Source organism: Drosophila elegans, unplaced genomic scaffold (assembly GCF_018152505.1).
Source record: "Drosophila elegans isolate 14027-0461.03 unplaced genomic scaffold, ASM1815250v1 contig_149, whole genome shotgun sequence".
NCBI classification, from domain to species: Eukaryota; Metazoa; Arthropoda; class Insecta; order Diptera; family Drosophilidae; genus Drosophila; species Drosophila elegans.
The window spans coordinates 2,614,751-2,627,671 of NW_024545513.1; the positions used below are offsets into that span (position 1 = coordinate 2,614,751).

General features: G+C 42.1%; 1 protein-coding gene across 1 annotated transcript in view; it reads left to right on the forward strand.

Annotated features, from left to right (window-relative positions):
- Positions 1 to 12,921, forward strand: part of LOC108137294 — a 59,744-nt gene that overhangs the window by 44,996 nt on the left and 1,827 nt on the right. The window contains exons 4-9 of the mRNA XM_017258915.2: positions 463 to 597; positions 6,101 to 6,767; positions 8,311 to 9,116; positions 9,535 to 10,900; positions 11,380 to 11,883; positions 12,165 to 12,764. Coding sequence (XP_017114404.1) covers positions 463 to 597; positions 6,101 to 6,767; positions 8,311 to 9,116; positions 9,535 to 10,900; positions 11,380 to 11,883; positions 12,165 to 12,764 — 4,078 coding nt within the window. The remainder of the gene's footprint in view (positions 1 to 462; positions 598 to 6,100; positions 6,768 to 8,310; positions 9,117 to 9,534; positions 10,901 to 11,379; positions 11,884 to 12,164; positions 12,765 to 12,921) is intronic.

Below are 12,921 nucleotides of genomic sequence, written 5' to 3' on the forward strand. Positions count from 1 at the left end.
TAATAATAACCGCCTTTCATTCAGTTCAAGGGTATGTGTATATGTGCAGAGGCGTAACCCATCAAAAATGTATTTTAAGATTTTAGAAAAAGCCAAGAAATTGATCTATATATAGCGCTTTTGTTTGCTTGTCAATTTGAGGGCTTTGTGGAAGGTAAAGGCTACAACTGTAAATTATTAATATTTAAAAATTACATTTTATATAAGCAATTTGAGGTCTTTTCAAACTAATTATTAATTTAAGCTTATTTAACCTAAAACTACAACAATGAAAAGGGGTTTTAAAATAGTTGTATATGTAAGCTTAATAAACTTAGGACTAAAACCTTGACTTTATGAGACATGCTAATTTATATTTTTAGCAACACATAGCGAAAGTTAGTTTTAGCATATTGTGGGGGCCTTATTCTATCTTTTATCTCGTACTAATTGCGCTTTTCCCTCTTTGTCGTACCATTCCAGATTGCCATCTGTGATGATTACAGCCTGCCCGTAGACTTTGTTAAAAAACGACCGTCCAGCTTCGATCCGTGCCTGGCGGAGGCGATACCAGCGAATCCCGAGCACTGGATTGCCCCCAGTCCGCAAACCGAGTTTGTAAGTCCTTGGTCGTTAAGTGGGTTTTCCTGGGTGGTTGGTGGGTTATTGGTGGGGCAATTAACTGCTCTGGACAGCTAATTGATAAACTGCACGCTCCAGCGAATCGAATGGTGGAATGGGAATTTGGACAAGTCGCATCAACGTCAGCCGCATCAGCAGTGCGTTAATGAAAAGCTCTCCCTTTTCCCATTTCCCATTTCCCATTTTCTGCTTCCCCTTGCCCCTGATTTTTGCTTATCCTGCAGCGGCAGGCAAACACACAAAGCGCTGCTCAAACAATGCACGGACTATTGGCTAAATATTGCAAAAAAAAAGAAAAAAGTATACAAAACAAAATAAGAAAAAATAATAGAGAAAAGCCAAGGCAAAAGGCGAAAAATAAGCGAAACAAACAAAAGGGGGGCGAGTATGGGGCAAAACGACAAACAAACAAAGCTGCCCAACGGGCGGTGGCTGGCCATAAAAAATGGACACAGAGATAGGAAAATAGCCATACTTTGCTGCCAAATTGGATGTTTTTTAGCCGCACTTAAAGGTGATATATGAAAATCAAAACAACTTCTGGAAATTATAAATTTTTTTATACTGCGATCACAATTATGTCAATCAATTTTAAAAGTCCTTTAAAAATATCCTTTTTATTTGTTTAACTGTTCAACTGCTTAAAAAAGAGAGTTTTCACAAAATTATTAATACTATTACTAAAAACCGAAATTAAGGAAATAATTAAACGAGTTCAAAGAGATTTTTTAACACATATTATAAATTTCGTAGTCTCTTATCACAATTATTTTTGATATTTTTCCAGTCCGTTGGATAGATCAACAAAATACTTCTTAAAAAAAGTTATTTTTATGAACCTTTCATGGTAGAATTTAAAATAATGAAAGTAAGTACTAACACGAGTTGAAAAAGTACATGTTCATTTTTTCGGATATTTTAAAAAAATTTGTAGAATGCTAAAAACTTTAAGAATTTCTATTTTATCAAGCAGAACTGTAGACTTAGCTTATTTTTGCCATCTAAACTTGGCAACACTGAGGAAAAAACAGGAGGAGGAGGCGAGTATAGAAAAGCCGCTGAGATAGAGCGAGTGATAACCTCAGGCTGCAGCAAGTGCGCCGTGCCACAAATCAAATGATGCCCCAAAAACCAAAAAATCGCCGAGCCTCCGACCTCTGGAAATTCGCCCAACCTCAAACCCCCGGAAAAAAAACCCAAGGGGGATGCGTCGCTTTTTTATGGTCCATACGGAAATATTTCGTGTTTTGTTCCCTTTTGCATATTGCCACTAAAAATGAAAAGGAAAGCCCCATGAGGCGCACACATAAAACAGAGTTTTCGAAAGCGAAACAACAGCATCAAGGAGCAAGGAGCATCCCCTGCCACTTGAAATTCATTTTATTGAAATTTTTTTTGCCCCGGCTATGAGGAATGCGATGTGCTGCCAAAGGCGAATGGCGAATGGCGAAAGTCGAATGGCAAATGGTTGGGGGGCAATGCGAAATAAGATTTGCGGCAACGACCTTCAATTGATACAATTTCGAGGGAGTGTAGTGTAGTGGCTAAATCAGTGCCAAGGATTCAGTCTTTAAGAAAGCAGAGGCAAAAGGAGGACCATAAGCTAAAAAAACAACAAATGTTTGCTCTCGAAGCAATCAATTGGTGTAAATGCTATTTCAAGGATTAATAATCTTTACTGAAATATTCTTTGGACTGGAATTGAGCACCCTGCTTAACTTATTGCTTATAATTAGCTCATTGATTTGATTCAATTGTTTTGCTCTTCATATTTAGCTTTTTTATCATTTATCAAAAGAGTGCTTAAAAATCAAGTGCTATTTACCTTATTAACTCTCAGTTTTGTATTTAAAAATCTTTAATCTGAAGTTACATATTTTAAGATATTAAAAAAGTACTTAGAAAACAAAACAAATGTACAATCAAAATACATTAATATTTTTATTCAAACTTAAGTTTTTAATACATAGTAAAGAGTATAAAAAGATTCCAGCTAATATGATGCTCATATCCGTTTTGAATACAAGTCTTTTGCTCTCCATTTCCCTAATTTTCCCTAATTTATCTTTTGCTGTTTTTTACATACACATAATCCTCGCTGTCCGATCTCCACCCATAAAAAAAAATTCAGGCAGCAAATGGCCCAAAGCGATAACGTTTAGCGCCTTTCGATGCTCGTTTTTTCTTATGGCCATCCCTTTCTATCATTGTGTATTTCTCGCTTTCGTTCTGAGCTTTTCATGCTGCATATTAATATGTGTGAGTGTTTTTGTATGCGTGTGGGCCTCCTCACAATTATTAATGTAATTTTATCTTATGACTTTTGTGTGCCATAAACATTGGAGAAAAAGAGACAAGGATTGGAAAGAGGCAGAGGCAGAAAGAAAGTTACACATAGAATAAAAATGACTCTGAATATTACAAAGTTGCTTAAACCTTTTAAACTTTTATTTATTTTCCAATATAATACATTTATTTGTGTAATAAATTCAGTAAGATAAATGATTATCATAGTTTATCATAGTCTTAGAAAACCTTTTCCACACTTTTTATACTTTAAAATATGTTTTTCTTATTTATTTTAAGACTTTTTTTTAATTTATAGTGTAAGCAACATCTATGTGATGATGCCATAATAGCTTTCACCAGCCATGTGTGTGTGTGTGTGTGTGTGTTTTGGCCATTGTTGATTCATTTTTTTCGGTGGCAACTCACGTTTTAATGGAAACGAGCCAACGCGACATTTTTCGATATATGTGGAGCGTCTGGCTGTGAAGTGGAAGTGGAGTCTGTAAAACGGGAGCGAAATGTCGGGAATGGGATGAAATTCGTTTGGCTTTTGCATTTGTTGCTATTACTCTCCGTGGAGTAATATGCAACGATAACTCACAAAAACACAAAAGGCCGCAGTCAGGACACGTTTGTGTGCATGTGTGCGTGCTTTTTGTTTATTTCAATAACTTGGCTATGGTTTATTTTATGCCACATATATATATATATATATATATATTCTTTTTTCTCCACTTCCTCGCACAGTCAGTGAAATGAAAAGCAGTCAACTGAAACGAAGACACCAGCGTCAGCTTAGATATCACTCATCCGCCTTGTTGTCTTCGCTTGAGGGATTGAATTCCATAGCATAAACATAGAGCATCATACGTCCTGGAGTAGTAGCCACATTTTACAATTTTCATGGGCTTAGCTATAAGAAACTATAAACAGAACTCATCAAAATTTCAAGAGTTAAAATGCATTTATAAAAAATCTTTAAAATAAAACTTATAATGATTACGTTATATGGTTTTTTAAGTTCAATTTCTTATTTTCTTAAGTACCATTTTTAAAGTGTTTATTTTATTTTGATTTACTAATTTACATACCAATTTTGAGTTGTTTTTATTGTTTTTCCAGTGCAGATTTCTCGTGAATTCTTGTGTGGGTTAAATGGGTAAGGAAGGGATGTTCAACCGGCTAACATAGCTCGTCATCGGAATTAGTCTCTAAACAATGGGAATGGTAAAGATGTGAGATAGACAGACAGTCCACCCAAGCTCCTTCCTTTCCGTTGATTTCTTTTTTCATTAAAGTTGGCACAAAAAATCACGTTGCTGCGGCAACAGGAGCAGACAAGGTGGAGTCGGAATTGAAGGATGGATGGAATGGATGCCAACAGTTTTCATTATTGTGGCAACCGCCTTTCCCCATTCCTCGCCGATTTGTGCGGGGCAATCGTGCATGAGAAACATATACTAAACGTGTGCATATGTATGGGGGTGTACACATAAATGTCTGCTTATATCGTTTGTGGATAATCAAAGGCAAATATTTAAACAGGAATATGTGAATGGATGGCTTCACTGAACCCCCTTTCCTTCGCTCCATCCAGCATCGAGCATCCAGTATCCAGCATCCAGCATCCAGCTTCACACAACCCCATTATCCATCTGCCTTGGAAACCCCCTTTTTTTGTTCAGGGACTTCGTATGCAATGAAATATATAGTAAAGTAGCGGGGGTAAGCAGCACTCGGTATCAAGTTCAAATTCATTAAAAATGTTTTTGATTCAGCTTCGGCTTCAGCTAACCGCCACCCACCCACTTCACTCTTAATTTATGAGTTTCAATTAAAAATGTTCTTGCCCCGAGTGCAACTGCAGTTTCATCTGGTTGCCAGACAATGACAACCCTGGGGCAGAGTTGTCAGCCCCGTTTCCGCCAGTGGCCAAACATCAATTTCCTTTAGCAACCAGGATACTCATGGACATGGGCCACATGTAAACGGAAATTTATGTTTAACATAATGGCCAGGAACGGAATTTGGGAAGGGGGCTTACACAGAGGTGGTCGAGCCTCATAATTTGCACGCATTAGGATCCTGTTAATCCTGTAACCGCTGTTGCAGTTCATCCGTAATGTCCAGCTTATTTGTGAAACTCAGCGAACATCGTACATCGTACATCGTACATCGCACTGAGAGGGCACTTGGTCCGCAAAGCAGAAGGAACGGATATTGTGATTGACATGGCATTGTTATGAACAAACTGGGAATGGCGACTGAGAACTGGAGAAATGGCAATTGAAATCCATCCATCATGCGGGCAAATATATCCAGACAAATGGCAGATGAATCGTGTCAAATTGAGGGGAATATGGCTGTCTTGCTTTGTTTGCTTTAGCTGACAACATGATGGTCACCAGTTTCTAGTTAATATATTAGCTTATAAGGATAGGATGTCTTTAAGACATTTCTGAAATAATTAAGTAATTAATCTATTGACTTGTTTTTACTATAATAGCTAGCTTAGTATAAAGAGTGTCCAAAGTGTTAATTATATTACATTAAAATAAGTCAATGGTTTCAATGCTCGAATATTTAATAAATTATTTAAATGTTTCATTTTATTCTTTTCCGATTGTAATCTATAGATTATTAATTTAAATAACTACAACAAGATTTTATTGACATGTACATATTTGTTTGCTTGCATTCCGCTCAAAGATTTATGATAACATTTTGCATTTGGATTTTTAAAAAAGTAAAATGTAATTTAAATTTCATAATAACTTGTCAAAGAATATATTTGTTTATAAATTTATTTACTAAACATGTGATATATAACATCTAATTGGAATCAATATATATTTGCTTTCCAACTTGAATAGATATAACAAATAAACCCTCAAATTAATAAAGACATTTTCGATTAGTAATCAGTGAGGACCACAGATGTTACGTATACGCCACCGAAATAGAATGAAAAGGGGGGCTAAAAAAAAGTTTTTTACTTTTGCAGTGGTTCGTGGTTTGCCACTGACCAGGGAAACCCAACAAAAGCCACAAACCAGTTGGCCACGCACATTCCTTTATTCTTTCAATTAAATGTCAAACAAATTGGAAATTTCAATGCAAATCAAATTAGTCGCTAACAAATGCTAATGCCCCTACCCTTTCTTTTCTTTTCTTTTCTTTGTAAAACTAGCTGCCATTTGGCGAAGCCCAACAAGCGTTGCAGCTACAAGCAGCAACAGCAGCAGCAACAGCAGCAACAACATCAGCAGCAGCAGCGGGAACAGCACCTCAACTACCGCCCCCGCTGCCCGCCCCCGCTGCAACATTGCCCAGTCAGGCGGCAACAACAGCAGCAGCAGCAGCAGCAACAGCAACAGCTGCGATTTTGGCCAACCACCAGCAACATCAGCATTTGAGCATCAGTAGCAGCAACAACAACAACAACGGCAGCAACACACACAGCCAACAGAATACGCACAGCAACAATAACAACACATTGCCAGTGGGGGCACAACAGCAACATCATCATCAGCCGCAACGTGCAACATTGCAACATCCGCCGCTGCCAAATAGCAACATCAAGCAGGCATCGGTGAAGTTGATCGAAGGATATTCAGACCCAAAGGATACGCGTAATCACAAAAAGGTTTATCACAAAAAGGCCAAGAAACGCACGGCTCCTGGCCACAAGCGCCATCAGCAACAGCATCAGCAGCAGCAGCAGCAACAGACATTGCCGACGCCCAGAGGCTCACAGCAACAGCAGCAGCAACAACAATTGCATCAGCGACACTCCACCTACAACAACAACAACGGCAACTTAAGAAAAGATAAACGGAATAGCCAATATAATTCAGGTAAGTCAGTTAAATGCATATTGCTGATAAAAGTCAAACAAATTGCACATTAGCCTTATTTAAAAAACAGCAACATCAGTAAGGACTTAGGCAATACAAAAAAAATATAAGTAGCACAAACGAAGTGAATGATTCTTGAAAATCCATCATTTATTCAATTTTAATTTTATAACCAAACAACAGCAATTTAAATTGCATTACTAGACATACAAAATATGCCATAGAAGATTTTAACTTTTTAGACAATTTAGTAGGTTTATTTGTACTTTAAAATGTACCTTTCCATACAATTTAAATAATTATTTTAATTAAGGTATGCCAGCAATGTGAAAATTGCAGCAGCAACATACAATGTTCTTGCTATCAAATGGAAAAAATATCAACTGCAATTAGCAATCAGCAGCAGTAAACAAATAAATAGCAAATAAATCCAATTAAATCAGTAGCAACATTTAAATGTAATTTTGAAATGCAATTTTTAAAATAAATGCCAAATGAATTTCAATCAAAAGAACAAATACATGAAAATGTGATTATATATTTATGTAAAAGTAAAATATACTAAACTATTAAAAGGAAGGAAGTATTATTGATAGTTTTACACAGTAAAAGTAAATTGAAAGTAAAGAAAGCCACTTTAATGGCTAATGAAAGTCAGATTATATATATAAGTAAAAAGTTCAATACATAATACAAAGTAAATTATACTAAACCATACAAAGAAAGAATGAGAATTATATTTTTACACAGTTAAAGTAAATTGAATCAATAATTTAATTAGGCTCAGTTAAAGTTCATTAGGCGTGCATGGTCCGAAGATTTTCATTGGCTTGCAATTAGGAAAAGCCGAAGGCGGCACAACTTTTCCCGCTGCGGCTGCCTCGATTATCCAAGCGTAAAATGGAAAATGGCAGGCTCTGATTAAGGAGCTGCAAAATAGGGGGGATAAAACTGCAGGAAGATAGAGTCGTCTTTCAATCCAGTTGGGGGCGGAGATAAAGGAGCAGCGGGCAGCCAAGCGCCAAATAGACTGCGTCAACTCCATTTGCGTTCCGATTGCGTGGCTCGCGGCGTCGCAGTGTCGTCGCAGCGACTTAATTAGAAACTGTCAGCGCCGTCTCAGTGCCTGGAGAAAATACACACTTTATTCAGTATTAACCAGTCGTTGTCCTTCTATTTTTAAGACTTTTCTTGTCGGAGAATGGATGGGCTTTAAATAAATAACATAATAATAATATTGAGTGACTCATAAAGTTCTAAGCGCTAACGAATGTTATTAAATTATTTTGGGCTTACAAGTTGAACTATCACTAAACTTAAAATACCAATAAATTCAGAAAAATCAAAAATGGTTTGAGCTACTTTAAGTTAACTTCGTAGTTAAAGCTACAAATTTTAAATAGTAAATGGTAAGGAGCACATATATGTAATATGAGTATTTGACTGAATCACAATTTGATAATTTTCAAGTGGTTTTAAAAATGTTTCATTTGCTAACATCTAATTAAAAATAAAGACTTACCCTTTCCATGGCCATTTGCAGACTCTTCGGCGCCGAAATCCTCCGACGACGAGGCGGACATAGACGAGGAGGTTGAGCAGCAGCCGCTGCCCGTGCCGCAGCCTCCAGCCCAGACCGCTCCGCTGACAGCGGCGGGTCTCAACTCCCCAGACTCCATATCCGATGACCTGGTGCGTCCGCTGCCACCGCAACTTCAGCGCAGTCCGCGCAAACTGACCGTCGCCCCAGTGGAGCACAACAAGCGCCAGCCCTCGCCCTACTACTACTCCGATCTGCTCAAGAGTCGCGACAAGGATAAGGACAAGGAACGCGATAAGGACAGGGAGGACTTTAAGCTCAAGTGCCGCCAGTCGACGGCCAGTGAACCGCCGCAGCAAACGCCCACTCAGTTGGGTGGCTACCGCAAGAGCTCCAGCTTGGATGTGCCGCCGGCGGAGGAGCAGCAGCAGCAGCAGCCGGAAGCAGAGAGCCACGAGGAGGAGGATCCCCGGACGGGACAGGACTCGCAGTCGACGCCCAAGCGATACAGTTTCACCGAGGAGGGTGTGCACATCATCCGCTGCGAGACGCCCAGCACCAGCACTTCCGAGGAGTCCGATTGCAGTGAGTGCCTCAAGCGACGCGAGTGGCACGCCCGCGCCTTGGCCTTAGTCCGCAAAACCTGCAACGTCCAGCCAAGGAACCAGCACCAGAACCAGAACCAGAGTCAAAATCAGGGACAGAATCCCACTGGCAGCGAGCTTCAGTTGCAGCTGCAGCATTGCGACGCCGGCGAGGGCGAGCTGCTCAAGTGCTGCCCACCACCACCGGCTCCAGCGGAGATCCAGGTAATTCAAACTACAAGCTAAAAGATAGAGTAAAAACTCTACGGCATCAGAGGCCCCTCGTTGGGCGCCATTTCTATTAAGGCTGTCCAAATAGACTCACAAACAAAAGTTGGCTCTTAAAATTATTAGAATATATTAAATATTTTATATATATTATTTATATATTAATATATAATTAATAATTATTGCTACTTTTTAGTTTGTAGCTTACAAGCTAACAGTGAGAGTAGAGAGAGTTCTGTATAAAACAGAAACTTCCATTGGCTATTTGAAGTTTACTTAGTAAATAGAAGATGTTATGGAGCAGATATGTGTTTTGAATATTTAACTGAGTCACCATTTGAAATGGCTTATTAAGTATTTACTTGCTAAATGTGAATTTCGAATGGCAATTAATCGTATTTTCGTTTGCTTGCAGGTGCAGGTCCAGCCGATGCCACCGCACCGCCTGCTGGGACCAGCAGCCGTGTGCGGAGCCTGCATCACATCCGCTCCTGCCTCCTCCTCCTCCTTGGCCGGCGGACGGGGCAGCGAGCCCGGCGATGATCTGGAGGAGGAGTACTTCCGGCCGCGCAGCATCTTCTATGTGCATCCGCATGGCGTCCACGAGTGCGCCGAGTGCGCCCAGCCAGCAGTCCAGTCAGCAGTCCAGTCAGCAGTCAAATCAGTCCAATCAGTCCAGTCAGTCCAGACTGCTCAACCGCCAACGCTGCCCACGCTGAGCAATCCAACGCTCGATCTCTACGGCAACGACGAGGACGAAGTGGACGGTGACGAGGACGAAGAAGAGGACGAAGAAGAGGACGACGACTCCGAGGACATCATGGGCAGCCGGCGAAGGCAGATCTATGAGACGGCCTTCGACTGCAAGATAGCCAAGTCGGATGACGATCTGGATGAGGTGGATCGCATCACCAACTGTTCCGTGTTGCTGCAGTTGAGCAATGGCAATGGCAATGGCAATTGCAATGCCGGTGACCTTGCCAAGGTCAACTCACTGGTGGGCGGAGGAGCCGCCAAGACGCGGGCAGAGTGCAAAAGGGCCAAGAACTCGAAGAACCAGGCGCTGCAAGAGCAGACGGGCGAGGCCCATGTCCAGGTGCATCAGGTGCAGTCGGAGCTGGGCAAATTGCAGCTCAGCCAGGTGGACCAGCAGAATCAGAATCAGAATCAGGGACAGTCGGGAGCGGCAACTGGTACTGCTACTGCTACTGCCACTGCCACTGCTACTGATATTGCTGGTGCACCAGGAAGTGGAGTAAGTGCATCCAGCACTCAGCAGTTGCCGGTGCGAGGCTATACCCCGTCGCCGCCCTCAACAGCTCCGTTGCCAATGAAATTCCCAGGCAAACATGAACGCTACCTGAACATGAACAGCATACGGAGTGCACCCAATCTGCCCGCCGCCAATCCGGCGCATCCGCGCCTCCGTGATCTCCGCCTGCCCATTCAGTCCATGCGAAACCAGTGCGGTGGCGGTGGCAACAACAGCAGCAATGACAACAGTCTCACCGACAGCGCCTACGTGAATCCGCCCTCGACCAACTCGAATTCGCATTCGAATGCCGCCTCGGGTTCGGCCGCCGGATCGGCTGGATCTGATCTGATATCGGCAACGACAGGATCGGCCGCAGCCGTGGTCTCTGCTCCGCGGCGGCCTCGCTCCTTTGTCCTCGAATCGGGCAGAGTGCTGGAGCTGCGGCGCAGTGCCCAGGGCGGGCACCACCATCATAGCCACCAGTACCAGCATCAGCAGCAGCAGCCGGGCGGTCATCACCACACTGGTAAAAAAAACCTTTTAAATTTATATTAAATATATATATATATTTGTCGCTTTTTTATTTGCATCCATTACGTCTAATTTTGGCCATGTTACCACAGTAAAACCATAACAAATTTTATTTGCTTGCCAAAAGTCCCAATTTTTTTGTTTTTGAATTTAACTTGTTAAAAGTCAACAAGTATGTATATTATTATTATTATTATTATTTATTCCATTAAAAAAAAGCTATGTTTTTGTTTGAAGTTTTCACAATAGCTACAACTTCCTTTTTTTTTTAATTAATTTTTTTATTTTTATATTATTTTAATTCAGAATCTAACCAACACCTGAGCACTGTGTAGGACCCATTTAAAATCGAATATTTTTAATATGCATTTTAGTTAATATAACGATTTTATATTATATTTAAATATAAATCATATATTGTCGAACTCAACAGCGAGATATTTATTTACACTATTCCCATCTCTTTGACATCAGTGCACCATCACCACCACCATGGCCGAAGGAGTCACCATCATCGCCAGGGTGCGGGGCAAACGGTCGCCGGCGGAGGTCACAACTACAGCAGCACGGAGAGCATTGCCACCTCGAGCAGTGGCGGCAGCATGGAATCGCTGCGCAGCAGCACCAGCGAGGGCAATCGCAGCACCTCCAGCTCCGAGTCGCGGCACTCCAGTTCGCTCAGCTCGCACAGCTCGGAGTCGGGCGGCAGCGGTGGCAGTGGTGGCTCCTCCAGCGTGGCCTATCCCCTGCGATCGGCGGCGCCGCCGCAGCCGCTGCTGCTGCAGCACTCCAAGCTGCACATCCTCAGTCCCATTTCCGACAAATCCTCGCAGGAGCCGGCCTCGGCCAGTGCCTCCTCGGAGCAGTCACAGCAGCAGCAGTCACAGCAGCAGCAGCAGCAGCAACAACAGAAGGCGCCCATGGCCATGCAGGAGGAGGATTCGAGTGGAGCACCCGCACACGCAGAGAAAAATCATGGTAAATCCAAATATTTTCACTTTGAATAAGTTATTTTCGGTACTGATTTAGCCCCTTGTGTTTGAATCAAAGTGTTTAACACTTTCATTTTTTTTTATTTTTAAGTATGGAAAAATGTAGTTTCAAATTAAATATCCACAATTTTCCCATTGAACAAACCAATTAAATATGTTAAAAAATACAATATCATGTTTTTAGTTTATTTCGAGTAAGTTTATATTTATATTGAAATATTTAAACGTTTAATTTTACTATGGTGCTTGTTTTGTTTCTCGGTGCAGGAGGCACACTGCAGGTCAATCCCGTGGTCGTCTCCCTGAAGCAGCCGCGCAATCGGGCCGCTCCCAACAAGGCCCTGCTCCAGCTGGCCGATGAGCTACTTGGCTCAGACAGTGGCATATCGTTGCACTCGCGGGAGGAGGGCAAACCGCAGACTTTGGCCCTGCAGCGTTTGACGCTGCCCAAGCTGCAGTTGATCGGCGCCAGCGAGGGCACAGCCACTTCCAGTGGAGGATCAGGATCAGGAGGCGGAGCAGGAGGAGGAGGAGGAGGAGGTGCCTCCTCAGCGGCAGGAGTATCTGGATCGGGTTCCACAGGCACTGCAGCTGGCTTACCGCAGGATCTGCGTGACCTACCCTTCGACATGCCCAAGCTGCGACGCCGCAAAACGTTGCAACAGGAGGCCGCCTGCACTTCGGGCAGTGCCACCTCCGTCGATCTCGGCGAGCTGCCCTTCGACATGCCCAAGCTGCGGCGCCGGCTCCGGGCCAACCAGGCCGAGATCAACAACCTGCTGATGCACAGCACCGAGTCCAGCGGCATCTCGCAGGCCTCCTCCAGCCACTCCATGCGCGACGATCAGAAGCTGGCCAGCAAGCTGGGTGAGTTGAACTGAACGGAGAGTTTGGTTTTAAAAAGTGTGTTCTGAAAATAAATTTCAATACTAAATAATATAACCCCTATACTTTTAAGTTACATTTAATTCAAAAGAGTGTAAAATATGGGAAATATTCTAAAATATTGTTAAAAATCGGGTTT